The sequence below is a fragment of the Heterocephalus glaber genome, unplaced genomic scaffold (genome assembly GCF_053883595.1).
Source record: "Heterocephalus glaber isolate CG9 unplaced genomic scaffold, H.glaber_assembly_v1.0 deba00000122, whole genome shotgun sequence".
Classification (NCBI taxonomy): Eukaryota; Metazoa; Chordata; class Mammalia; order Rodentia; family Bathyergidae; genus Heterocephalus; species Heterocephalus glaber.
Genome location: NW_028258138.1, coordinates 88,416,573 through 88,443,994, shown reverse-complemented (window position 1 = coordinate 88,443,994; position 27,422 = coordinate 88,416,573). Strand labels below are relative to the sequence as shown.

Here is a 27,422-nt window from a genome sequence, read left to right as displayed (position 1 = left end):
GCTCGCCCAGGCGGCTCCAAGCTCGCCAGCATACACTTAGCAAAGGAGCACAGGGCCAAGCACGCAGCTGTGAGCCAGCCCGCAGGCCGGATGGGGGGCAGAGAGGGTGTGGGGCTCCGAGGCGGCGGCTGGGCCGGCCTGGCTGCTTGGGACCTCGGCTTTTCCTGCTCCTGTCCTTACGCACGTGGGGCTTCGACAGTGGGAGGCAGCCAGGGACCGTCTCGCCCACCAACTGACCTCGAGGGCCCTTTCCATCTGCAAGCTGGGGGTCTCCAGGTCTTAGAGACGGGCCCACCTCTGGGAAGGGATCCCCCAGCGTGCTGCTCTTCCGCTCATCCTTTCCACGGACCCCACGAACCTCCACGCTTGTCGGATTAAACTCACGCAATTTCCTGGACGAGACGCTCCTGAGCCCGACTCCCGCCACCCTCGGGAGCCGCGGGGGGTCGGGGGTGGGGGGTGGGGCAGGACGTTGGCCGGCCCTCCCAGGGCTGCCGTGGGGTCGCTGCTGAGCCGCTCCTGGAGGGTGCGGCTGCCAGGGGGCGCTGTGGCCGACCCGCGCACTGCAGCCTCCCGCCCGGCGGTCCGGCGAGCACTGCCTCCCCGCCTGCCGGGCTTTGTCCCCGCGCCGCCTTCTCCCCCACCAGGGCCGCGCCACGCCTCGTCCGCGCGGGGGCCCCGACGCGCCAAGCGCCTTTCCGCAGCCGCCCGCCTTCGCGCCCCGCTCCCTCCCCTGGGCCCCCGGGGCGGCGCCGGTGCAGACGCGGCTGTGCCTGGCAGGATCGGTTTATTTATTGCCGCTGGCCCGGGGCCGGGCGCCCGGGAGCGCGCGCTTTCCCAAGGCGCGAACGCCTCTCCGCGGACCCGGGGGCTCAGGGAGACAAGGGCGGGAGGAAGCCCCCCCGCCCCAGGTAGCCCGGGCTGCAGCTGCCTGGCCCGGCCCGGGGACCAGCGGCTCCAGACGAACCCCTGCCCAGGGCTCCAGGCGCCTTCCCCTTTACAATAAATTAAGGAATCTCCAGGTCTACACCCCCAGGGCGGGGGATGTGAGGCTGCAGGATCGAGTCCCGTGTGACCCTCCAGGCCCTCAGCCAGGTGCCAGGGCCGACCCAGGTGTGTCCCGGTGCCGGGGCCCCGTCTACAGAGTCCGGATGGCCACGGGGTACAGCAGGGACATGTGCTCGGCCCCCTTGATGGGCAGCTTGTGGCTGGCGTAGTGGTGAACGATTTCTGGCACGCTGCTGAAGGGTGGGCTGTTCTGGCCCAGCACGTACTTGTGTTCCTTGGTCCGGGACAGCTTCATGTGCATGAAGCCCTGGGTGCTCCTGTGTGGGAGGAGAGACCCTGTGAGTGGGGCGGCCAGGGACACCCACCCAACCACCCCCAGCCTTCCAAGTACCCACAGCGCCCATGGCCCAAAGCGGTGGGCAGGTGGGAGATGGCCAGGGCGGAGTGGGTGGGTGGTACGGGCCCTGGCGTGGGCAGCACGAGAACATCACTTCACCCTCCTCTGGGCGGCACCCCCCCCAGCCTCGGAGCCTACAGTGACATCACCCAGAAGCTGTGGCTCCATGCCCTGCCCAGCTCCCTGTACCTCATACCCCCACCTTGCCAGTGCCCCAGCGTCCGGGACCCTCAGCCTTGGGGAGAGGCCATAGGAGTGAGGCTTCCCCAAATAGGTGTCCAAACTATGACCCCTCGTGGTGTGACAGGGCCGGGCCTGAAACACCCACAGGCTGGGTAAGGGATGTCTGGAGAGGCCCTAAAGCTCGCTAGGGCCAGGACCCACCTGGGGACAAGGACAGGGCTTAGGGGGGTCTGTCCTTAGGCCCCCACCTAGGCACAGGCCAGCGAGAGAGCAGTGGTGGTCTGGGGAGTCGGCAGCCCCCAGAAGGCTGGGGCTGGGTCAGGGTGTGGGGCATCTGCAGGCCTGAGATAAGGCCTGGACTGGCGCTGACAGCCTCTGAGGGGAGCGTCGAGCACCGTGTGCCCCTCACCAAGACCAGGCTGCAAGACCAGGCGGCAGCCCTATTCCCCACGGTCACGGGAAGCAGGCTTTCCCTGAAGCTCAGCAGCACCCTGTACTTCCTCCTCCAGGGACAGGGGCCAGCGGGCCGGGGAGGGTGGCTCTGGCTTCCCACCCAGGGACAAGTCCTCAGGGTCCATTAGGGCACAGCAAGGCCCTCGATGGACCCTTGGGCTGGGTGGGCCCGGCTGGCCACAGGGCCAGGGCTGGCCAGGCCTTCCGAGGAAGCTGTTTAATTACTAGTGAAAGCCCTTCCATTAGGGAGAGAAGAAAAGCTGTAATTGTATTTCAGAGAAGCCATTTATATGTAAACGAGGCCCTGGCAGACAGAGGCAGGCGAGGCCAGATCAGCCTGGGCTGGGGCGGCCACGGCTGATCAGCTGGCTCCCTGCTCCCAGTTGCTCCAGGGAGCCAGGCCCTGCCTCTCCCCTGGCTGGGCCCAAAAGACTCTGGGCACACAGGGCAGGGGTGCTCAGAGTCAGATGGAGCTGGGTTCAAATCTCAAATTGGGAAACATATACATGTATTTTAAAAAACTCTGTTTTCCTTTTTTTTGAAACTGGGTCTTGCTATGTTGCTCAGGCTAGCCTTGAAGTCTTGCTTGTGTTCAAGTGATCTTCCTGCCTCAGCTTCTCTGGTACCCAGGGCCCACGAGTGTACATCACCGTGGCCTGCCACAGCCTGGGCTTGGGGACTTAATTTAGCTGGTGACCTTGAGCAAGTCACAAACCTCTGAATCTATTCTGTATGCATAAAAAGAAACCTATCTGGTGACCAGTGTTAGTTGCTTTGCAGATAATGTATATGTTGCTTGGCAGGCTTCATGAAGCTTGGCAGTAATTATTTAAAATGATACACCATATGAAGTTATATAAACAAAAATTTTTTTTGGTTTTGCTTTTTGAGACGGACTCTTGCTGTGTAGCCAAGGTTGGCCTCGAACTCTGTGATCCTCCTGCCTCAGCCTCCAGAGTGCTGGGATTACAGGCATTTTTCTGTTATCTTTCATTAAAGCAGAATGAGAACTCCCCAGGTATATGCAGCTCAGAAGTCCCTTGACTGTGCACTTTAACATGTTGCTGTTTTGGGGACAGGGTCTCACTAGGTAGTTCAGGCCGGCCTCAAACTCAAAGCAGTCCACTTCCTGCCTCAGCCTCCCGGAGCCACACAAGTGTCAGCACCCTTCTGAGCTGTGGCTGAGGGTGCCGGTTCCCCCGCCCCGTGGTCCCCGCTCACTTGAGGGACAGAGAGAAGTCATTCTTGCTGGTCTCGCTGTTGCGCACCAGGTAGCTGGCTTCCTTGCACAGCCGCAGCAGGTTCTCGGCGTCGGTGCGGCTGATGGCCCCGTGGTACCAGCTGGGGAAGAGAGCGGAGGGGACGTCTCAGTGGGGCCGGCCCAACCTTCGGGAAGCCTGGGCAGCCCCCCGAGGGAGGCAGGACGCAGACACTCACACCTGGTCCTCCAGCGGCAGCTCAGGGTCCGTCCACTCCCCCAGGGGGCTGCCGGGCTCTGTGCCCAGGGGCTTGGCAGGCTTGGAGGGTGCCCCAGGGAGGCGTGGAGGCAGTCGCCCTTTGTCCTCCCGGCCAGGCGACAGGCAGCTCTTCTCCGATCCCTCAAACCGGGCTGTGGGGGACACACGGGTCAGGGATCCCGAGGGTTTGGGCACCGGTGGCAGCCACTGCGGGGTCCCCTCACCCCGCCGGGACAGGGTGCGTGGCCCACCCGAGCTGGGACTTTGAGTCCCGCCCCTGGGGAGGTGGCTACTGGGGAAGCACTTAGCGTCTCCCTCAGGAGCGGCTGACAGCCTCCCGCCTCCCACCTCCCACCTCCCCCTGCGGCTTCGGTGCTGATAATATTGTTTCTTTCTCCTCCTCAGAGTTCATTACCGTTCTCCAAATCGCCCCGCCAAGCCATCCCGCAGAAATGACTTATCGATTGGAGAACAATTACCTGCCTCCCCGGGTGCCATCCTGACAGGCTAATCCTGCCCTCCCCGCCCCAAGACCGCTGCCTGACACCCCCAGAAGCCCTGGGGGTGGCTCTGCCCTGCCAGACCAGGGGAGCCCGACAGCGGCCACCCCAGCGGGTCCCAGCCTGGGCATACGGCGGGGACAGCCACTCCCCCAGCACCACGGCTCAGGTGCCATGCACCACAGACACCATGTCCACCCGCAGGCGCCCGTTCTGGCAAGGGCGAGGGAGTTCCGGTGCTGTCTGTTTGAGCTCGCTCTCTCCTCTACCACTCTCAAGCCCTTATAGTCCTCTGGTCACCAGACGCAAGGACACCAGACACCTTCACTCCCACTAGAGGCCTCCCATGCCAGTGCCACCTCACCTCGGGGTGTCTGCATCACACTGGCAACCAAAGCTCTACCCAGGAGGGGATTTAAAGCAGCGAATTTTGCTGGGGGGGGGTTGGTGGTGGTGGATGCCTGTAACCCTAGCACTCTGGGAGACTAAGGCAAATCGAGCGACTTAGCAAGAATGGGTCTCAAAAAATACAGAAAGAGGGCTGGAGATTTAAAATACAAAAAGGGCTAGAGACATTGCTCAATGTGAAGGCCCAGGTTCAATCCCCAGTACTGAAAATAAAACAAAAGTAAGTGGATTTCCATGGCATGGTGGGTACATCCACCTCCAGGAGAGGAACATGCGTTCTGTCCCTTCCCTCTCCCTCCCGGACCAGTGGGATTCTTCTGTGTCTCCTAGCCCCACCCCACCTCTCGGCTCCTCCGGCTGAAGGGCAAGAGGACCTGTCCCCCTGGACAGAAGCCCCCCAGGACCCACCGATGCCGTCCTCCAGGCTGGGCTCAGGGAGGGGTGAGGCTGGACCAGAGATGTCCCTGTCCCCGTCGGGCAGGGAGGGGCTGCTGTCCAGCTGTCCCACGGGTGGAGGCCAAGGGAGGTCTTTGATGACCTTTATGTCAACTGCGGCCAGCAGCAGAAGGAGAAGGAAGACAGTGACAGAGATGAGACAGAAAGAGGCAGAGGTTGAGACACAGGACAGCTGAGTCAGGAGGGGCAGGACAGCATGCTCGGGGGGCTGGCCTCAGTCACAGGGTGGGGCACTGGGCGGGCCCTCTGTCGGCCACGTGGTCCCCTTCCTTCATTCTACCTCTCAGGACCCTGGAAGGCCCAAAGGGGCCAGGAAAAGCGGAAAAGCAACGGGAGCCAGGAGCCACCCACACCCTTTGCCATCTGTCCATCCCGGACCCAGCAGGCTGCATGGCCTGGGGCTGTCAGGAACCTGCCAACCAGGGCAGGCGGTTTACTGAAATCTAATGCCCCATCCCAGGAAGAGCGACGCAGGGGGCGGCTGCAGGATTGCTAACAAGGTTTCCTAATGACAGGCATAGATTTTCCCATTAGGCAATCCACACAGTATTGATTCTCCAGGAGACTTCTGGAGACGAACGGCCTGTCCCGGGTGTGCACTTTACAGGAAGCCGAGGAGGGACCTCTGGTTTCCCAGTCTGGCAGCCTGGCAGGCCGGAGGCAGGGCGGCGGGCTCGGCTGGGCCTGGAAGGGCAGCGGCGTGGCAGGCCTGATCCTCACTCTGCCATCAGGGGACTTCTCTCATGTCCCGCTGGGCACCCCTGGGGACACACAGCCGGCGTGCAGGGCCCAGCACCAGGAGACACAGCCCTGGCCTTTGCGCTGCACACGTGCCTGCCGCTGTCTGCCCCGTCCGACTCACCAGCAAAGGCTTTGGAGATCCTCTCCTTCTTCCACTCCCACGGCTGGTCGTACTCCTCCGGGGGCCTCTCGTCGTCCTCCGGCAGGCGGGACTCCCGGGGCCAGGGGGCACCCTCACCCTCGGGGCTGGGGGGCTCCTCATCTGGCTCGTAGGGGGTGTCGTACAGGGGCAGGGGCTGGGCAGCCGGCTCCTTGGAGCCCCGGATCTCTGCCAGGGCAAGGACAGGGAGACGTGTGGGCTCGGTCCCAGACTGGCCTCCCTCAGCGGGGAGCCCAGCAGCCACACCTTGTGGGGCTGTCACCCTCAAAACAGTTCTGGACTGCACAGGGCATTGGGTCAGCACCTCAGTATGGAAGAGAGAAGCAAAAAGAAGGAAAAGGGACCCCCTTCCAAACCAAACACTGGAAGGGCTCTTAAAGCACGAGGCTCAAGGGAGACAGGGGCAGACAAGCACCACAGTGAAAGGCAGAGAAATAAATCCTTGAGCCAGCTGTGGTGGCACACACCTGGACTCCCAGCACTCAGGAGGCTGAGGCAGGAGGAGGCCAGCCCGACTACATAGAGAGATCCTGCCTCAAACAGAAAAAGGGTCTCATGACAGACAGCAGGTGCTGAACAGCCTCAGTTGACATGCCCCAGGGGACAGAGTCAAGGCCCTGCACTCACCCCCTCCTCCTGCCACCCAGCCCATTTACATCCCCAGGACCCGAGTGACATCACAGCACACTGAGACCCAAGTCACAGGCTCTTCCCCCACTGTTCTCACTGCTCTTTCCCCAGGTCATCTCCATTCTCCCTACCCTCACCCTAGGCCTCCTTGCCCAGTCTCCCAGCATGAACAGCATCGAGATCTGTAGTCGTCTCCCCACGGCCACAAAGATGCCCCACTTGGACATCACATCACTTCCAGGTAACCGCCTTCCTCAAAGCTGCAGCTTTTGGGGGTCACTGGCCCCGGTGAGAATCTGATGAATGCCAGAGCTACTCCAGAAAAGCGTGTGCTCAACTCCAGGACATCTGGGGCCTGCACGCCTCTGACCTCAGCAGGTGGCCATCTTCGCTCCTCCTCCATTTCCGCCCACCACACTTTCTCTGAACCCCCTCTGTTCCCTGCCAGGACATGATGCCTTTCCCCTGCCCTCTTCCCGTTCAGATCACTCCCAGGGTGAATCCCAGCCCCAGGGCTCAGGTCTCCAGGGCTCTGTGGAATGAGATGCCTGGGACAGCCCTCTCTGCTCAGCCTGGCCAGCAGAGCAGATTCCCTCCTGGATCTGCCTGTGTGCAGACCACAATCCCGCTCCCCTCCCTGTGCAGCGGGCAGCCTGCTCCCTGCAGAGGCCGACAGCTTCCTGCGCTGCCCGAGCCTGAGTGGGCAAGTTCAGTCCTGCAGCAGAGAAGCCCACTGTGGTGGCACTGCTGGGCGCCGCTCCCCAGTCCACTTCATCAGTAAGAAAGCTGATATTTTTGATCTGCCCACCACTGTCTATTTCCTTCATCTTATTTCTCAATTATTTCCAAGCTCAGGAGAGGAAGAAAGAGGCCTTAATTACTGGCCCCGTAAGCCCCCAAGTTTCTCGACAACCTAATAGTTCAACTCCCCACTCCCTTCCTCTTTCTGTTTTCATTGCTGCTGTGTGAAGACAGCGCCTCCCTCCCCATGCAGTCCTGCTAGCCTTGAACTTGCTATGCAGCCCAGGTTGGCCTGGGGCTGGGATCACAGGCGTGCACCACCGTGCCTGGCTCTAACTTTCTGACGACCAGTTCTTCCAGTCCACTCTGCATACAAAGGATGCAGTAGTCCTCTTAAAATGCTGCATTTATCCTTTCCTGCTCAGGAATTGCAGATGACTGCAGGCCCCTTTGGAGCAAGTCCAAAGGCCTCATTCCAAAAGCACTTCCCCGTGTGTCTGGGCCTCTCAGCTGCCAAACACGTCCGCCACCAACACCATGTGCCCCGGGACCCTGGCACACACGTGCCAGCCTCGCTCGTCTGATCACCCCGGGTGCTCCCCAGGCCAGGTCTTCTTCATCTCCCCATAGCCTAACTCTAGATCTCCTTGCCGGGTCTCCCAGCCCCGACTGGGTCTCTGTTTCTAGTTGTGTTTCTCACTGCCATAAAGCTGTTGCACTTCAACGTGATGTCATTCCGAATTTGGAACTTCTGGCCGTGTAGCCGTCCCAGGCACAGCTCCTTCTGCAAAGTGACTGCCTTATACATGAAGGCCACCCCTCCAGGGCTTGGCAAGGGCACCCCCTATTTTCTTGGGACCCAGGCATGAGTCCTTAGACATGGGGGCCCCAGAGCCCGCTCTGTGGGGCCCAGGTCTCGGGGGACACCTCCTGTGCCCTTCGCTCACCAGCCATCATCTTCTGGGCCTCGTAGGGCTCCATGTAGCCGTCATTTTCGGGGACCTTCTCCGGGGCCCCTGAGGCTCCTGCTGTGGCTTCTCCAGTCTCCTGGACATCAAACGGGTCTGCGTAGTCTTCCAGGATGGCCAGCTGCGAGAGAGTGTGAGGAGTGGCTGCAGATGGCCCAGGGGCAGCCCCCGCCCCCGTTCTGTCCACAGCCAAGTCCTGGGGGGCCTCAACCGGTGCCCCCAACCCCAGGGCAGCTCAGGGATGGGCTCGGGCTCTTCTCTGTAGCCCTAACCAAGTGTGCATCTTTCTTTCCCGTTAACTGCGTGTCCCTGGGCAGTGTCCCATGCTTCAGGACACGAGCCTAACTGGGTGGTTCAAAGGGAATTCCAAGGACTGGTGAAAAAGGTGTCAGACTGCAGGGGGTGGGGAGCACACACACAGAGAGGCAGCAAGGAGATCTTCGCTCCCAGACACCGAACAAACACAGGCAGGGAAGCGGAGAACGCACTCAACTGGAGCCACTGCAGTCCTGCTGTCTGATCCGCACGACGGCCCAGGCATGCGGTACCAAGCCCATTTGTGGTAAATGAAGGCCCAGGGCAGTCAGGGACCATTCTGCCTAGGTGGGGGACGCAGGACTGGAACTCAGGCCCTTGTGCAGAGCCCCATGAACCTGCCACCTGGAGCCTCTTGGCTGTGCTGGTAGAGACACAGGGCTGGGCTGGGCAGAACCCCCCGGCGCCCACACTTCTGGGAGAGGGGCCAGGCTAGGCCTCGCCTCGGCCCTCCACCTCCCATGCGCTGCTCTCCTCAGAATGGGCTTCCAGCAGCCCCATCTGTCCCCGCACCTGAGTGGCACAGCTAACCACAGCGCACACCCTGCAGAGGCGCCCGAGGTGCTGGGGTGGGGCCGACTCAGGACAATGGCGCTTTCTCCACGCTGGGCGCTGGCTTCTCCTGGGGCTGGCAGCAGTGGAGACGCAGCCCGGCCCACCCAGGGCCTCCAGCACCCGGGTGACAGGAGGGCTACTCGTGCCTTGCTGGGCTCTGGCTCTGAGCAGGGGAGCCTGCTGGCCCCTCCCAATGGCTCTACCATCCCTCCTCCTGGGCCTCAGTGCCCAACTCCTTCCTCGACCTCCCTGCTTGCACAACTGGCACCTCCCACGATCCCATGGCCCAGACCAGACCGTGTCATGCCCCAGCCTGGAGCTCCTCGTCCTGGTCTCTCCAGCTCCAGCAGGCTCCTGGCACGCAGCAGGCACTGGGAGATGTTTCTGCCCATCACCACTGACCACCGTCAGAGCCCTTCACTGTGGTCCTCGCACCTTGCCCTGCCCTGTGCCCTCTTGCCACAGCCCCACACCTTGACCGAGGGGCTCCGGACCCCACTACTGTCAGTGCTTCAGCCTTGCAAAAGCTCCTGGGTGCTCTAAGAGGTCCAAAGTTAGAGATCCAAGAGCCTCTCCTCCTTGGTTTCTCCACCCGCCGGGATCACTGTCCCTGGAAGCTCAGTGCTCCGTCCCTGTCTCCATCACTTTCCTGTGGCAGATGTTTGCTTCCTGGACATCTTCCTGTAGGCTAAGCTTCCTGAGGGCCTGACCCGTTCACCTCTAAACACCCTCGGCCTGCACCCTCCCAGTGGTGAGCTGTTGGGCCATTCACACCAAACAGAAGAACAGACAGCAGGCGCCTTCCCCAGTTCATTCAGAAACAAGCAGAAGCAGGAACCTAGGTGGGGCCCCTGGGGGCCAGGTGAGGCTGAGTTCCCAGAGGCTCCTCCTCCCAGCCCCTCACTCCTTCCCACTCCCCCAGTCCCCAGCCCCTCCTTCCTCCCCCTGGCCCAGTCAGAGCTGCAGGTGGTCCGCTCCTCCCAGACTGGCATGGGCCTCCCTCCCCATGCCTCCTCCAGCCTGCAGTGCCTATGGGTAGCTCAATGGCTCCTCTGTTCCACTCCTGGCTCCACACCTTGCTCCAGGAAGCCCCAGCCCTGGCCCTGAGCACCGCACACAGTACCCAGGAAGGCTGGCAGCCTGGGCACCTGCCCTGCACCCACAGAACCCCAGGGGCCCAGGCCTGCTGGTCTGAGGGGACAAACAGCTCAGGGGAGGCGGCTCTGCCACCTGGGGCACCTGGAAGCCACCACGACTGGCTGTTTTGTTAATGGTCCCCTGGTCCCGGCTGCTGTGCCCACCAGGGCCTAGAACAGCAGGCTCTCATGAGCACTTCCTGGATCCTAAAGGCCTCCTTTTCCGTCCCCACACTCCATCCTTGGGAGGGGCTCCGACTTCTGGACCCCCCCCCCCCGACCCCAATTCCCTCGGACCCCTGACTGACAAGCAATGGCATCAGGATCAGCATCCGAATAGAACCAAAGCCTCTGGGCCAGGCTGAAGGGAGGAACGGCCAGCCAAGGGCCCCAGGCCGGGCTGCCATCCAGGCCCACACTCTGCACCAGCAGCTACTGCCAGATCACAGCTGAAATGCGGACTTACTTCCCAGCCGGGGCGCCCTGACCCCCTGCCTCCCCGATGGCCCTCCTCTGGTCAACTGGACAGTGCCCCAGAGCACTCCTCCCTCAGGTCTGCTTCCTGCACATGGGGAGCGGGCCCAGCCTCTGTGCTCCTACACTCTGCAGCGGGGCCACAGGAGGCGTCTGGAAACCCCTGTCTTTCTCAGTTGCAGAGCGAGGTGGACTAGTGCCCATCTCAGGGCACGGAAGAGAAGACGGGTTTTTAACAGTGCTCAACCCAGGGCTGGCGTGGGGCTGGTGCTCAATACCAGACCGCTCCGAGGATAATCTATGTTCCAGAATTAAGCCCGCAGGGTTTAAGTCTTGCAGAGGCCAGAGCTCCTCAGAGCGGGACACGGGTCTCCTGACTCCCAGGGCTTGGTCGCACATTTTTCAGAAGTTTGGGAAATGCTGCATCTTCTCTCTTCTCTGCGGCTTTCAGTTTTACTTTAGTGGTGGGGGATGCAGCCCGGTGACAGAGCACTTGCCTAGAGTGTAAGGCCCCAGTGAAGATGCAGCACCACACACACCTGGAGAAGTCCTGCACAAAGAGATCCCTCTAAGTTTTGCTAATTTCAGTACTGGCCCAAGAGTTTAAACCCTTTGTCACTGAGTCCCTGGGAAGGGACTGCTCAGTCCGGGGAAGGTTTCATTGCTTACCGTTCCTGAGGTCAAACTTCTGGTGCAGGCTGCTCCTAATTCTTGGGATGCCTTCGCCTGCTTTATCTGCCTGGGAAACTCTTCCCACATGAAACACATTATTTTTCCTTTTCTAATCATGAGAGCAATGCATTGTTTACAAGGGAGTCACACATCACAGACATGTGGCTGCCGCTGCCGCCCCTTCCAAGTCCCCAGGGTGCACCTGTGGCCAACTCAGGACTGAGGGGCCAGTAGTGGGCCAGGAGGTGGTGGCTACGCACAGAACACAGCCCTCGTCCCTTCTCTGAGTCGGCCTCCTCTTGCTCCTTAGCAAACGCTTCAGGAATACCCACCCCATGGGCACCAGTGGGGCCAGGCACGGTGCTGCCTGGAATCGGGTCGCAGGGCAGTGTGCCTCTGCTGTGCTACCCGCCACCTGAGAAACTGTGCAGACTTGGCTCAACAGTCCCGTGCCTCAGTTTTCTCATACAGAAACCCAGAATAGTAGCACAGTCTTCTGTATAGGACTGTTGAAAGGATCAACCGGCCTAACATCAGCTGTTTCAAAGTAGTTGCCAAGGCAGGTGGTCAGTAAACGTCAGCTACTAGGTTATTCAAAATGAAAAGAAGCCGGTTATGGTGGCGCATGCCTATGAGCCCAGCACTGGGGAGGCTGAGGCAGGAGGATCACCGAGAGTTCAAGGCCTGCCTGTGCAGCAGGTATCCTTCAAGCCTCTGTCTTGGCCAGGACGTGCTCTGCTCAGCCAGCCCCTCCTGTCCACGGTTCTCAGGGTCCCAGCTGTCACCAGCTTGCCATAGGCAAGTGCCAGGGCTGAGCTGGGACTGAGTCACTCACTGATAAAGCTGACAAGTGCGGCAGATGTCTCCAACAGAGTGCCAGGCCAAGGGGATGGGGCACCCATATGACCCCTCTAGTGACCCACAGGCCTCAGCTGTCCTCAAAGCACAACGGTAGCACATGGCCAGCTTGGGTTAGACACCAAGAAGTCCAGCCTGTGCACAAAGGCCCAAGCCCTGGACTCCTCCCATCCCTTCCCTTCCCTTCCACCTCCCTCTACTGCATCACACATGTGCAACGTAAGCGATCACAGCCCCAGACTGTGGGGGGCCAACAGGAAGGGAAATTAAAGTTACATCCCAGGTGCACACCTGGGATTCCAGCACTGGGGAAGCTGAGGCAGGAGAAATCACAAGTTCAAGGCCAGGCTGGGCTACACAGTGACTTCAAGGCCACCCCGAACTACACAGTGAGACTGTCTCAAAAAACCAAACCAAACCAAACCAATAAAGCCACTCACAAGAGGCAAGGACCAGACCTTCAAGGAGTAGAGTTCCTTTCCACATCGAGGACAATGCCACTTACACACGATACTGGGGGAACACTGGCTAAGGGGCCTCAGGGTGGGATTGTCGTGCTCGACTTTGGACACTGACTGTCCCCCCTGACACCCCTCTTCTGTTCTCAACCCCATCTTTGGGAGGCACACCCTAAGAACCTGAGAGTCAGTGCACGGTTCTGGAGCCTTCATACCCGGGCCACCTCCCGCCATGAGCAGAGACCTCTGGTGTCACACAGGGCTCCCGACTGCGTCGAAGTCTGTGCCACTCGCCCTCGGCGGCACAAAGTAGGGTCACCCTGTGCTGACGACCACCGGCAGCCCAGCCATCCCCTCCTGGAATGAGACCAGGTCTTCCTGTTGAAGGTCACCAGAAAGCGAGCAGGTCAAGGGGAGGCCCCGCTCCGAGACCCCTCTGCTGGGCACAGCCGGGTTGGAGGGACAGGGCCCAGCGCCAGCCAGGTCTCTTCCTGCAGCCAGATGGTGAGGGCCTTCCTGCCCGCCACATGACCCCACTCCTGCTGGGCCTGCACCTGCCCTCCCCAGCTACCCAGATGGACACCCTGAGCCCTGCCAGCCACAGTGGGGGGCTCATGGCGGCCAGCAGCCAGGGTCCCAAGCCCCTAGCCTCTTAGGCTCCCGTCCAGGTCACCCTCTGTCCCCACGTTCACTGGGCTCTTCCGCATCCCTCCGTGGATTCCTCCACCCCCGCATCCGATCTGGACACAGGCCCCTCTCAGGGGGTTCAGACCTGCCGCTGCCCCTGCTCCAGCCCTGGATCCTGGGCTCTGGGAGGAGACACGGAGGCCAGCGCCAGGCTCACTGCATCCCCAGTCCCCACATTCCCTCCGGAGAAGATCCAGAGCTACAGCCGAGGGGACCCTTGGAAGTAAGAGGGAGGAGAACACAGCACAGAGACGCCGGCTTGGCTCGGCTTGGCAGGCCCCAAGGGCGCCCAGACATGCAGTGAGCTCGTCACTGGACACTTGGTCTCAGCTGGGCCCAGGGAGGCCTCCGGGTTCCCCCAGCTCCACTCCCAGGGGGCGGGAGCTGTCCTGTCCAGGTCAGGGCCCATGGGGACTCCTTGCCCGCCAGGCTCAGGTGACATCCGAGCCTCCTCATCACACCCACTAGAGGAATACACACAGTAGTGTGGCTCCTTGGAGAGCCTGCCAGATTTCATTCCTGTCCCAGTGGCGGACAAAGACGTCTCCTGTTTGTCCCCCAGGTCTGAGCAGCTCACAGTCACAGGGCTGACTCAAGCAGGGGCCTGGCTGTCTCGGGTCTGCCTGCCTGGCCTCAGGGTGCAGGCCCTCCTTGGGGCCCCCGGGAAAAGGTGCACGGGGAGCTGCGGCTAGGAAGCCCCGGTAGTGGACAACTCTTTACACCAAGCATTGTGTCAGGCACCAGGGACACACAGAGAACCGACACAGACACCAGCCCCTGTCTTGGAGGGACACAGCTGTGGGCAGGCAGTCTGGCAGGTCACTCTGAGCCACGCACAGAGGACAAGGCCCAAGGACAGCTCAGGCCCCTGCCAAGAGCAGCGGCCGGAGAGAAGGCAGCAGTGGGGGGAAGAAGGGTTGCACACCCCTCTGCCTCGCTGCCACCACCGCCACCAGCACTCCTCTGCAGGGAAGATGAGGAAGGGGTCCCACAGCCTTGGGAAGCACCCTTGAGCCTCACTCTGCAGCCGAGGATCCTGGCCCAGGATGGCAGCTGTGGTCCCGGCCCCAAAGCAGGAACCACAGAAACATGAGTCACATTCTTGAGGCTTCAGTTCTGACCCCCACACATCTCAGTGCCAGGATTCGGATTCAGACAGCAACTCTGCTCTAATAAAGATGCTCTCTCCTCTCCAGAGGGAGCTGAGCTTGCAGGGTGAGTGAAGAGCGGGGCCGGCACAATGTCATCTTCCTGGGACCTAGGGGCACAGGACCTGGGGATGGCTTTCAGCTGTCACTCTGCCAGGGAGAGGCAGGCGATGCTGGGGCTGCCTGCTCTCCTGCCCACCCCAGTCCCTGCAGGCCATGAAAGGAGGGGAGGAATGCGCTGGTGGCTTAGCCTCAGCTGGGCAACAGGTCTCGGGCAACCATCCTCCTTTGGGGGGCACACAGGAAGGCGTGGGCCTGGACCCCAGGGGCCAACATCCTGAACAAGAGCCACACAGAGCCTGCCCTGGATTCTGGGAGCTGAACCCCCAGCTCCGGACCAGCAGAGTAAGGCAAGGGCCCGCTCTAGCTGGCTGTGTCCGTAGGGAGAAGCCCCGCCTTCACCTCCTTTCCGGGGCTCCAGCATTTGCCAGGATGCTGGGCTCCAGGAGGAGAGAGAGGGAGAGGAGGAGGAGGAGGAGGAGAAGGAGGAGACGCAGCAGCAGCAGGACGGAAAAGCTTTGCTCGGTTCTGCCCTGGGGGAAGGGTCAGAGATCAAAGGGCAGGGAGCCGAAGGCGCAGAAGCCAGAAACCAGCGGGGATGCGTGTGCTCTCCACCGTTCCGTTAGAAGAAAAGGCTACAGGCTGAGACTCCCGGGGGGTGCAGGCGGGGTGTGGAGTCCAGAGGGCCGGGGCACCGGTCCTGGGGCCACAGCCAGGCACCGGGTGGCGTCTGGCGCCCTTCTCGGATCGGCCGGCAGAGGATCTGAACAAAGGTGGGTTCAGGCTCCGAGCCCCAGGGTCAGGGGCTCCGCTGCTGACCGCGGGGACCCGTGACAGCGAGAGGTCCGGCTGCGGCCAGGCCACCTTTGTCCCTCGCGCAACCTCCAGACCTGCGACCACCTCCCCCGGCGGTCACCCCCGCCCAGCGCTCACTCACCCGGTCGCCGCCGGCCGGGGCTCCGGGGATCCGCTCCTCTGGAGGGGGCGCCGGGGGCCCCGGGGTCTCGACCCGGATCAGACGGTGCGGGGGGGAGCCGTGGCGCGGGGGCGGAGCGGGGCCGGGGGCGGCGGGCGTGGCGGAGCCGGACGGGCCCCCGGAGTAGGGGTCCTCGAAGTCGCGCTCCCGCTGCAGCCGGTAGGCGGCCAGGATGTCGGGGGGCGGCGCGGGGGGCGCGGCTGGGCAGGGCGCGGGGGGCCGGTAGTCGGGCTCCGGGGGCGCAGGCTTGCTGCCGCCGCCTCCCGCCCCGCGGAAGCCCAGGTGCTCCCGGAGCCACTTCGCCACCCCGCCGCTGCTGCCCCCTCCCGGGCCGGCGCCTGCCCCTCCCGCGCCGCGTCGGGACCCCCCCGGGCCTCCCCCGGCGCCCCCCTGCGCGCGCGGTGCGGGGCTGGAGCCCGCGGGAGGAGCTCCGCTCAGTAGCATGGGGCCGCGGGACTGCGCGCGGGGCGGGCGGGGCGGGGCGCCGGGAACAAGGGGGGGGCGGGGCCCGGCGGGGCGGGGCGGGGCTGCCCGGTACGGGGGTCCCCCACGTGCGGCCGCGCGTGCCCCGAGTGGCGCGCCCCGCCCGCGCTGTTCTCCTCCAGGCTCCCGGCTCGGGCGAGACGCGGCGGCCCCGTCCCCTTCTCCGAGGCCTGCAGGAAGCGGCCGCCGGAAGGACAGTCTCGGGAGGGAGACGGGGCTCTGCACGCGCGTGTGCCCCGTCCCCGCCCGCCCGGCTGCTCACACCCCGCCCTGCGTTGCTTTCCGATCCAGGCAAACACTGAAGCACGGGCAGTTCCCCGGGCAGCCGCATCGCCCCTGTCATTTGCACTCGCAAACACCCTCTTTGCACACACACCCGCCCACCTAGCCCCACAGCTGCGCGCGCGCCCGCAGGACCCCCCAGCCGCGTCCCGCTTTCATTCCTGGTTTCATTGTCAATCAGTGTCGAGACAGAATGGAAACAGACAAGTCAATAAATCAAGTCTGGAAGCGGCTCCAGGGTTGTCTGTCACAAGCCCCTCTCAGCCGGCCCGCGTGCTCAAGCGCTAGGCGTTCGGTAGAGATAAAGCCAGCTGCTCAGCAGACCTGCTGGGCCGCGAAGCCGAGGCCGAGGCCAGCTCTGGGCTCAGCTGGGAAGATGTCCCTTGTTGGTCATTTCAGGGAGGTGAGAGCCACATGGGGCCAAGAAGGAAGGGAGCTCCAAGCTAGGGAGAAGGGAGCGGTGGATGGTGGATGGGTAAACTGTGAATCCCCCAGGACTCCCATGGGCTCGGGGCTGAAACCATTTGTTACACTTCTGCTCTGTGCAGGTCCCAGCTCCTCTCGAACTTTAATGCGAACGTGATTCTCCTGGGGATCTTGTTAAATTGTATGTTCTGATTTTTCCCTTTTTTTTGGTATCAGGGACCTTGCGCTTGCAGGGCAGGCAGCAGAACCACTGAGCTAAATCCCTGGCCCCTTTCCTTTGTTTTTGAGACCGGGTCTCCACATGCACTTCACACTGGCCTTGAACTCACTGTGTAGCTCAGGCTGGCCCCAAACTCACAGTGATCCTCCTGCCTCAGCCTCCCCAGTGCTGGGATTACAGCTGTGTGCCACCATACCTGGGCTGAACTGCAGGTCCTGATTCTGTGAGTCTGGTGAGAGTGCGGCCCAGACCTGAGGGCACTTTGAGGAGTCCCAGACCTGAGGGCACTTTGAGGAGTCGAACTGTAGAAGACTGAAAACTCTTGACATTATGCCTGACTTTGTGAAGTACAGGAGAGAAAATACATGCGGATGTTACCTAAAGGTGTTATAATGAAGACGTCAGTGGGACTCCAACTTTGAGGAAGGAGCTCTTGGAAACAAGCAGTGTCCAGATGTGTCCTGGGGCCACGACGGTTGAGGAGCACCCACGACACAGGGGTGCGGCCTTCCCGGAAGGCTGCTCTGAGACAAAAAGGCCTGCAGCTCACCCCAGGATTAAGGTTCTATTGAGAACAGAGGTCTCCCATCACTTAGTACACGCCCATCACAGGCACCTGCCTGATAGATGTTAAGTGAATGAAGACAATTTCTCTTACTAGGTTTATATAATCATGACTGTTGGGTGTACATAATTTTATGTACTTTTTTCTTAAGATTATATACTAATTTCCTCCATTTTTGTTATATAGCCTTTATTTTTTTTTCTTCTTTGAACCTCCAGAAGAAGTAGAGAGTATGGTGATATATGTCTGTAATCCCAGCACTCGGGAGGCTGAGGCAGGAGGATCACTGCCAGTTCAACACCAGCCTGGGCTATGTAGTGAGTTCAAGGCCAGCCTGAACTACACAGTGAGACTCTGTCTCAAACAAAACAAAACAAAACAAACGCAAAAAATGACAACAAAAAGAAAATTAAAAAAGAAAATAAACCTCCAGAAAAATTCAAATAAAATGTAGTGTATACCCTACATTCATCATTTTTAAACATTTTGCCATATTTATCCCATCCTTTCCCCCTCCTCCTCCTCCTCCATCTCCCCCTACCCCAGTTGGCAGAAATATTTCCCAAGAATAAGGAATTCTGTAGGGCCTCAACACCATTATTATACTTAGGAAAATTAGCACCTATTTAATAGTATTCCCCACTATATAGTCCATATTAAATTTTTCTATTTCCTCCCAAAATGTCCTTTATAAGTTTTTTCTCAGTCTAGATTCAATCAAGGGCCAGCTGTGGTAGTGCAACCCTATGATCCCAGCACCTGGGAGGATGAGGCAGGAGGATTGCTGCAAGTTCCAGGCCAGCCTGGGCTACACAGTTTAAGGCCAGCCCAAACTACATAGACCCTGTCTCAAAAAAACAGAAACAAAAACAAAAGATTCAGTCAGTGTCCCCACGGTATTTGTTGAGGTCTCTTTAGTCTATTCTAACCTTGGGCAGTCCCCATCTTTTTTTGCCGTTTGATTTTCATGACATTTATCATATTGAAGTGTCCAGGTCATTGTCATCTAGAATGTCCCACATTCTGGGTTTTCCTGTAGTTTCTTTGTGACTGGATTCAGGTTAGACGTTTCTGGAAAGACCACTACATAGAAATGTCATGGATTTCCTGGTCTGTCACACTGGCAAGCCCGAGATGCCTATTTGTCTCCTTTTTGGTGACATTATACTTGATCACTAGGGTAAGCTGAAGTCCACTGATTGCTCCGTTTTATTTAAAGGGAGCTGTAGCACTGAGGGTGCTGGCACATGCCTATAATCGCAGCTATTTAGGAGGCTGAGGCAGGAGGACAGTGACCCCAAGACCAGGCTGGGCTACATGGTGGGACTCCTCAAACACAAGAAAAACCAAAAGCAAGCTTTTGGCCTCCAGCATTTTCTCCAGTGGTATAAGCCTGCTGAAGATCTATGTTTGTGGTTCCCCAGGTGACCCTAGCGTTACCATCCCTCTGCACATGATCTGGTGTCCTGTGAAGAAGTAGCTTTCTTAGTCCGCCTCCCTTCTCTCATGACCACGGACTGAAAAATTAGTTTTTGGAGAAATTATTTATTTATTGTTCAGTACTGAGGATGATCACACCGAACTACAATCTCAACCCTTTTATTTTTTATTTTAAAACAGGGTCTTGCTAAATTGCCCAGGCTGGCCTAGAACTTGCAATCCTTGTGCCTCAGCCTCCTAAATTGCTGGAATTATCAGTGAGCTTGGAGAAACTGTTTTCTCTTCAACATAGACTCCATTGTCATGATTGCATCATCATCATCATTGTTTTTATGATACTCAAATTGTCCTAAATTTGGTCGATGGCTGCTGTTTCTTTGGGGCTTGGTGCCATCAATCTCGAAGCTCTTACTTGCTCTCTAACTCGAGATGTTCTGGATTGACCTTGCAAACCTGGAACCAGGCATCACTTTAAGGGAACCTTCCTTCAGTTGGAAATGGTATTTAAAACTGACTTCATGCTTTCTTTTTTTTTGTACCAGTGATTGAACTCAGGACCTTGAGCCTGCAAGGCAGGCGCCAGAACCACTGAGCTAAATCCTTGGCCCCCTTCATGCTTTTTAAATGGCTACTTAATATATTGTGAAATGAATATACTTCGGTTTAGTGCAACATTCCCTCATTTGTTGAGCATTAGAACATTTCCAGACTCCTTTTTTCTAAATAATTCTGTAATGAACATCTTTATCCAGATAATTTTCTTAGTTTGGGATTATTTCCTTTGGGAAGATGCCACTTGAGGCAAAATGTGACTCCTGACACATTTCCCAGTTGCTCACATGAAAGGATTTAAAGGTCAACAACGGCTGCTGAGCGCCAAACCTAGTCATTTTGTCTCATTTCTTTTCCTCCCTGACATCTTTCTGTTTTTTTTGTTTGTTTGTTTTTGGTACTGGGGATCAAACTCCGGTCCTTCTGCTTTCGAGGCAGGTGGTGGAACCACTGAGCTAAATCCCCGGCCCCTCCTTGACATCTTTCTAACACCTGAGTCTGATCTCCCCGATCCTTAAAGTCCTCTACCAATCTTTCCTAAGAATGTCACTCAGCCTCTCCCTCGGAGTGTGTTCTCATGCCTCCCTTCACCCCAAGGCTGCATCCTGAGTCCCTTTTCTCCCTGGAGGTTGCTGTTCCCTGCTTCGGAAGGCCAGTCCTGTCCCGAGCACTATTCCTTGCCATTGTCTCCAGCTTTGGCTTAGTCCATTCCCTGGACAGGGCAGCTGTATGCTACCTTCCTTCCAAGGTTTGTACTCTGTTCCTTGGGAATCTAGATGCTAGGATGGAGCTTAAGTGGGTCACGTTTTTTGGTTTCCTACATAGTTTTGATCAACTAAGTGTTTAGTTGCCAATATTTACCAATATTTGGGAGATCTCTCAAAAACTTTCTGATTTCTGCCTTATCCTGAAACATCACACCAACCCAGTGTCATGGGCTTATATTCCAGTCAGAGTCAACTAGCAGAAGCTCCAGTCAGTGGAATATTTCTCCAGGTCATGGCCTTGGCAAGGGTAGAAAAAGGAAGGAAAAAAGGAGGGAAGACCTAGAGGACTATATGTTACTAGAAAAATGGGAGCATAGTTTTTAGTGGAATCACAGACTATTTATATTTAATGTGAAAATAATATGGTTCTTTATTGAAAGAACACAATATACAATCGTAAGCAAACCTGGCAGCTTCATTCTGTTGAGTGGTTTAGTTTGGAAAGGGTGTGTGCTTCATATACCGTGCACAAGCCTCAGCCAATCCCGCTGTCAAAGGCCTTGATTTTTCTAACTTCTGTGGTTTGTGACTTCAGCTGGGTGCTGACATTCAGAGAAGGGGGAGAAGGGGGCGGAGGGTCCCAGGATGGTTGGCGAAGTCAGTTTCCTCTTCCATACTCCAAATTCAGGGTGCGTTTCCAGTCAGAAATCAAAATGGTGCTTTCCCCAACAGGGCCCAGGTTCCCACCCAAAGTTTATTTTATTTTATTTTACTTTTTATGAATACAGTAAAGAATCCCTTTCTCATTCTTTCCATCCTGGAGTCAGGATGAAGGACAAACCTAAGATGGGTAGAGGCTCCCTGAGGGTGTGTGTCCCCCCCAGGAAAATCTGGCACCTGGAGTTCTGGTCACATCACGTCATTTCAGGGAAAAATAAATAAATAAGGGAAGAGACCATTTGGGTTTTATGCAAAAAGCAAAGAGGAGTATATTTGCATATTTGTTTACACAGGGACTGTCAGGAAAGATATACTGGAAACCGGCAATCAATAATACTAGCCTTGTGTACATCTATCCCCTGTTTAGAAACCAACGGCCTAATTCAAAAAAATGCTTCGAAAGGGGGAAAAAAAGCCACAAAGTCCCGGGGGCGCTGTTTTCATGGAATGATTTAGACATGGATTTTCTGGAGGAGAGAGATCAAAACTGATCCGAAGCGGTGTTCAGAGTAGTAAATGAAAATGACTGGAGGTGGCGATGGTCGGGCGGCCCCGTGTGCAGGCGAGAGGCAGGCAGCGGCTGCCTGAAGTGAGCTCGGGTTCTCACGAACTGCAATAAAAAGAGCTCTGGGGAAGAAAAGAGATGTGGCCCCCTTGCCGTGCCATTGTTCCCACAATGCCGTGACTCGGATTCGAACCGAGGTTGCTGCGGCCACAACGCAGAGTACTAACCACTATACGATCACGGCGAGCTACCGGGGACCTGTAGGAGCGGCTCTCTCATTGTCGTCTTCAACAGCCAGAGGCCCTCCCCGGCCCTGCGTCACCACGGGGCGGGATTCCCGCCGAGCCGGGCTGCGCAGGCGCACCGCGCTGTCACGGGCTACTCGGGAGCCTCCCCTGGGGCCTGGGCCCAGCGTCCCGGGCGGGGGCTATGGTGCGGCGACTGGGTTCCCTATGAGAGGGGTGGGGTTTGGAGGACACCGCTGGGACATCGGGGGACGGGGAAGGCCGGAGCTCGGCTGTCCTGGGGGCCCCTCTGGGTCCCTTGGCGACCTCCCTGCGCAGCCTTGGGACTTGGTCCTGCGGGCGCGCTCCTCGCCGAGACCCATCCCGGTCTCTGGGTTGAGGTGAAGCCTGCAGAGCCGGTCGGCTTCCTGGCGGGGCCAGTTCCCCCAAACCCTCGCGCTTCCCGCTCCCCGAGTCTCAGGCCGCCGACTCCACTCCGCGAGCTCCGGGCCGCAGGGGCCTGTCCCGCTGGAGCCGCCCGAGGACGCCTGCAAAGCCGAGAATGTGCAGGCGGCTTCTGACACGTGAACTCAGGGGGGGCCCCTCGGCCCCCGGCTCACTGTGGGCCTCCGGAAAACCGCCGTTTTCTCGGCCTCCGTCCCCAGCCCGGGTCGCGGGCGGCCTGGTGTGGGGTCCTTGGGGGAGCACCTACAAAGTGGGGGCAACCACAGCACTTTGCAGCCTCCAAGCCCTTGGCTCCCTGGACGGTCCTGGCCGCCCGGCGCGCTCCAGCCGCCTCCGGAGCTGCTTCCCGCCGGGCCTTGGGGCACCCCGTGCGGGCCCGGAATCGGACACTTCCCAGCCCGCGCTGCGCCCGCCGCGTGGTCACCGGGAGCTGACGCCTTCCCTCCCGCAGGCCATTGGCCTCGAGCCGGTATTAACGTCGGCCGCAACCGACCCCAGGGGGCCTGGGGTCGTTTTCGGGATGTTACACACTCAGGATAAAAACGGAGGACAGCGACAAAATACAGCCCCTTTGCCGTGCCATTGTCCTTACAATGCCGTGACTCGGATTCGAACCGAGGTTGCTGCGGCCACAACGCAGAGTACTAACCACTATACGATCACGGCGAGCTACCAGGGACCGAGGGCCAAGCCTCTGCAGCTCCGCTCTTCTCTGTTGCAGGCCCCGCCCCCGCCGCGTCAGCTCGCGTCACTGTCCCCGCCTTCCTCACCCGCTGGGCTGCTGCGCTGCAGGCTCCCGGGCTGCGCCGCCTTTGAGGCTGCATGGGCTGGGTCAGGACCCTTCTTAGCAGAATTGAAGCGACAGCCCCGGTCGCAGCTAGGGCTTAGCGTGACGGCCAGGGCGCGGGGAGCGTGACAGGGACCCGAGCTGTCCGATCAGCGCGGGCCTGGAGTCCCCGGAGCTCTCTGAAGCCTCGCTCTCGCGCTGCACACCTCGCTCATTTGGGACTGGGGGGCTGAAGCGCTGTCCCCCTTCGGAGTGGGCGTGGGGGCCCGAACGGGGGAGGCGCTGGTACTTAGTGGGACGGTGAAAAAGCTGGAGCGGCAGCTGTCCGGGCGAGAAGAGCCACCCTCGGGCACCCCACCCCCGTGGCGTCCCGGTAGCTCGCCGTGATCGTATAGTGGTTAGTACTCTGCGTTGTGGCCGCAGCAACCTCGGTTCGAATCCGAGTCACGGCATTGTGGGAACAATGGCACGGCAAGGGCGTCATTTTAGTCTCAAGTCACGCTCTGAAGTTAATTCATACTCTTCTCAGGCTAATTCTCGCAGGTCTTAGGCCAGGGCAGAACGAACAACAGGCCTTGTACCGCCTTGCGCCCTCCCTTTAAATTCTTCGTTTGCTACAGAACCACCCAGCCTCGTCCGTCTTCCCCCTTAAGTGATCATCTTAGTTTTGGATCTACTCGGTGTGGCCCTCTTTCCTCACTTGGCCTCTGTCAATGACCGAGTCATTTCCTGGGTCCTCCAAAGCCTCACACTTGCTAAAACTTCAACATCTGGGGGCTCAGGCATCATAGGGACAGTGTGCAAAAAAACCAATACGGGTCTTCCGCAAAGAGGAAGGGGACCAAGACATGGGGAAGGGGAGGGGATGAAAGAAGATGCGTGCCAACTCCCGGCATGACTGTGATAGTCATGTGCTGTGAACAGGTCAACATAAAATTTAAAGAACGGCTTAGAAGAATGCCGATTAGAAAACACACCGAATCATTTTGGGGTCCGATCCTGTGAAAACTATGAGCACAGTGGGGCTACGGTTCCTGGAGCCACCATGAGGGGGTGCTAAGGAGGGGTCTGTGGCCCCATCTCCACAGCCCATAGATGACAGGGTGTCGTCGTCCCCCCCCCCCCCGCACATCCCCCCTCCAGTCTGCTTCTGGTTTACAGCAGATTCTATTTGCTGCTTTGCTTTATGTGCACTTAAAAAACCCAAGCTCCACAAATTCAGGTCTGTCACTTGGCATTAGGCAACGTGGAAGTGAGCTTCGGATCTGGTTCTCAGGAGGCTGGTGGCTGCTGTGTCACTGTGGAGCAGGGAAAGAAAGAGGAGGGAGCAGGAAAGGACAGAGTGAGGAATAAGCCTCCTGGCTCTTCCCAGGGGAGCTGGGGGTGGCCGAGCCAGCCGGGAGCATTCCCGTTCCAGGGAGAGATGGACTCATCTGTCAGCCAAGACTTACTGAGGAGCACAGAAAATGGAGGCACCACGGGAGGCTGTGACTTGCCTGGGTCTCCTGCTCACAGTTCCCTCGACGTGGTGTTTAAAGCCACACAGCCAGTCAGCTCAGGCCATGAGAGTGTTCTGAGTGGGACAGAACAGGGACGATGAGCTGAGAGCTTGCCAAGCTTTGGATGACTGATTTAAGAGTTGTAGATCTAGAAAAGCAACATCACCAACATAAAAAGAAGAGGTCAACAGAAAGGTGCTAAGCCTATTCCTCAGGCCCCTCTCCAAACAGCCACACTGCAAGTGAGCTGCTTCCAAGCCTGGGGAGACAGTTGGGAGCTGTCACGTTGAATATTACAGGTACAAACAACCAAGAACCCTCTAGTCACCCACCTCCCAGGCCAGGTGTGCAGGAGAAGGCGGAACTCTCTTTACTCTGATTTCAGGCCCCAAAGTCATGACTTCTTGTAGGGGACAGGGGAAGGGGACGTTACCAGAACCTCTGCAGTGAGTCCTGGTCTCCTGTGAGCCACGGCAGCAAACGGCGAATTACAGGAAAGGTAGAAAAATGAGACTGAGAAGAAGCTGAGCTTTGGGTCTGATCAGTGCTGCTCTGGGCGGCAAAGACAAAAGCCCCCAGCTTACCACACCTTTTATTCAGTACCTAGTAACAAATGACTTGCAGAGAATTCAGTACATCGGGAGAAACAAATGTAACAAATGACTTGCAGAGAGTTCAGTAGTTCACATTGGGATAAACAAGGTGTAACAAAAGGCTTGCAGAGAGTTCAGTCCATCTCGGGTAAACAAGATGTTAACAGTCCAAGAACAACGAGGAACTGAGCAGATGTTTGTTCTCCCAGGATGTTTCTTGTCTTGGAGAATCACAGCATCACTGGATCACTGAAGTCTCAGTTGTGACTGGAGGCCAAACTGGAGTTATTCTGTAGCTTGGCTGTAGGCAAGAGAACTAGGCTAACCAAATGATTTTTCCCTAGAATTATGCAGCATTGCTCCCAACAACTTCTCATTTGTCTTTTTGTGCTGGGGTTAGAACTTAGGACCTAACATACTAAGTGGAAGTTCTACCCCTGAGCTGCAGCCTCATCCCAGAAGGTAGACTTTGGTGATGACTTGACTTCCTGTCAGATTTTCTTGTAGGGACCAGGATTGCTCTGCACAAGCCTGGGAGTTGTTGGGCCTTGTTCTCCTCCCTGAGGGGTTTGGTTTATACTCCTAAGACTCTGGACGGTGGGATTCATCTCCCTTGTGCCTTCTTATCTCTGGGTGCACTGACTCAGTAGCCCCTGACTGAGGCCATCCTCCTGGCCTTGGTCTCTTGCTTTTAAAACTGTTTTGAGGTTTCTGATGCTGGGAATGTGAGCCCACTGCCCCATCCACCCCGATACCCCAGGTTACAGTCTGAGCTCTTCCTACCTTTCAAGGCTAAGAGAGAGCAAGCAACAGAAAAACACACTCCAGCTCCTGAGGCTTCCATTTTGTACAAAGAGGCTGGATTAGTCACTCTCTGCCCACGTCCAGTCTCCACCCTAAGTCGCCTGGACTTTCCCCCCACTGTGCATACAGTAGACCCCCAGGTACCGTAGGTGACATCCTTCCCCTCACTATTCTCACTAAGGGAAGTGGGGAAGTCACCCACTCACCAGCTGGTGACCCTGGGCAAGTGACTTCATGCCTCTGCCTCAGTTTCTTCATTGTGAAATGGAAGCAGGGAAGCAGCCTTGTTTTGAGGAATAAATGAATTCTTTTTTTTTTTTTTTTTTTTACAACAAAACAAAGAACTGGCTAATGGTCACATTAGCTGCAGGATGATGACATCCTCGTGGGGGGCCATGTCCAAGCCAAAGGGTAGAAGATCACCTGTTGACGGGGTCACGCAAGAGAGCCTGAGTCAGAAGGGACCTCGGGGACCTTTCAGCTGTTCCACTCCCTGAGTCTGTGGTGGTCTCAACCTGCTCTTGCTTTAGGGGAGGAGCTCACTGCAGGGCAGCGACAAGGAATCAGGTGCCCCTCCCAGGTCTCCCCCAGTCTCCGGGCTGCTCACGGGCTGTTCGCTGCTTGCACACGGACTTCCAACAGCTGATCTAAGTTCTACAAGCTGGCCTGCCCATACTGATTCACCTTGAGGCGCAGCTCTCCCCTTGGGAGGGAGGAAGAAAGACAGGTGTAGAGGCAAGTCATTATCTCGGGAGCTGAGAGAAAAACAGGCGCAGATCCCGGCCCGAGTAGCGGCTCACAGGAGGCATCTCCCTTCCCTTTCTGGAGACATCAGGGTGAGAGCAAAATTCACACAAGGGCTGCCTGCCACTGCAAGACCGGGGTGGCTTCCATCCCTCCACAAAAGCACATCCAGTTCTGGGTGTGGCGACGAGGCAAGGAAGGCCGTGGCTTCCTGTGAACACTGGCTTCCACACCCCAGAGGGCAGCAACTTCCAGTGCGGTGGTCACGATGGCATTTCACATCAGGATCCATTCTCACAACGTTCAGCGGAGCCATTGTTTCTTAAGGTGATGAGAGAGAAGTGCTGCTCTCTGGAGAACCCCCACCCCTTCTTTTGGGGCACAGGGAACTGTCTGTCCTCAGGGCCTTCTCCTTGGCAGAGACAACATCCTTCTGATGCCTGCCAAAGGCGATGCTGACTTATGAGAGGCTGAGAGTAAACAAACACTCACATCCCTCCTGAGCCTCTTGTTTCCTGAGCAGCCCCAGAGCTTGGTTGGTCACTTTTGGGGAGCCCAACAAGCACTAGCGTAATATGCATATGTTGTTGTCTACCGCTCCTGGCTCACAGCTCCCTCCTCAAGGCAGGCCTGGAAACTAGAATCGCTCTTCCCAAGGCAGGTCCATATACCCCCGCCTTTGTGTCTTGGAGCTGCCGTGAAGCTTGTCTGACAGATCATAAGACCCTCTTTTCCCAAGCCTGGTCCTGTCTCAAACCTGGGGAGATCCAACCAACTGCGTCCCAGCATCCGTGGCCCAGCCTTTCACAAGCCCGCTGCTGCACTGTGGCTCTCCTTGGCAGGGCTGCTTCCTGGAATGAGTTCATATTTTGTAAAACAACGGTGCTTGGGACTGAGGTCTACGGAAGTCTTATTAAACAAACAGGTAGGAATAGGACCCAATAAACCAACTCCTTAAAGATGAA

At 58.1% G+C, this 27,422-nt stretch overlaps 1 protein-coding gene, 1 long non-coding RNA gene and 3 other non-coding genes across 8 annotated transcripts; 2 read left to right on the top strand and 3 right to left on the bottom strand.

The window, feature by feature from the left end:
• Nucleotides 1-770: 770 nt before the first annotated feature.
• Shf (Src homology 2 domain containing F) lies at nt 771-16,083 on the bottom strand. Of its 3 annotated transcripts, none has more exons than XM_004835475.3 (7): nt 15,403-16,082; nt 8,082-8,223; nt 5,725-5,931; nt 4,815-4,955; nt 3,479-3,650; nt 3,263-3,382; nt 771-1,325 (listed from the first exon to the last, which is right to left on the bottom strand). In XM_004835475.3, exons 1-7 carry the CDS (start codon nt 15,883-15,885, stop codon nt 1,139-1,141), a joined length of 1,452 nt encoding a protein of 483 aa, XP_004835532.2. In that variant the 5' UTR covers nt 15,886-16,082; the 3' UTR covers nt 771-1,138. The 3 variants fall into 3 exon arrangements, with proteins under 3 accessions (XP_004835532.2, XP_087037509.1, XP_012930006.1); XM_087181383.1 differs by lacking the exon at nt 15,403-16,082 and adding an exon at nt 8,596-9,872; XM_013074552.2 differs by lacking the exon at nt 4,815-4,955 and having other exon boundaries at nt 15,403-16,083.
• On the top strand, nt 15,139-19,738 carry LOC147830565 (uncharacterized). 2 transcript variants are annotated; one of them, XR_015439172.1, is made up of 3 exons: nt 15,139-15,238; nt 16,388-16,609; nt 16,849-19,738. It is a non-coding gene; the product is annotated as an uncharacterized LOC147830565 (long non-coding RNA). The 2 variants fall into 2 exon arrangements; XR_015439171.1 differs by lacking the exon at nt 15,139-15,238 and having other exon boundaries at nt 16,148-16,609.
• A 1,775-nt stretch (nt 19,739-21,513) lies between these two features.
• Nucleotides 21,514-21,585, bottom strand: Trnah-gug (transfer RNA histidin (anticodon GUG)). The gene has a single exon. It is a non-coding gene; the product is annotated as a tRNA-His (tRNA).
• A 1,039-nt stretch (nt 21,586-22,624) lies between these two features.
• On the bottom strand, nt 22,625-22,696 carry Trnah-gug (transfer RNA histidin (anticodon GUG)). Its single transcript has one exon. It is a non-coding gene; the product is annotated as a tRNA-His (tRNA).
• A 501-nt stretch (nt 22,697-23,197) lies between these two features.
• Trnah-gug (transfer RNA histidin (anticodon GUG)) lies at nt 23,198-23,269 on the top strand. The gene has a single exon. It is a non-coding gene; the product is annotated as a tRNA-His (tRNA).
• The last annotated feature ends 4,153 nt before the right edge of the window (nt 23,270-27,422 follow it).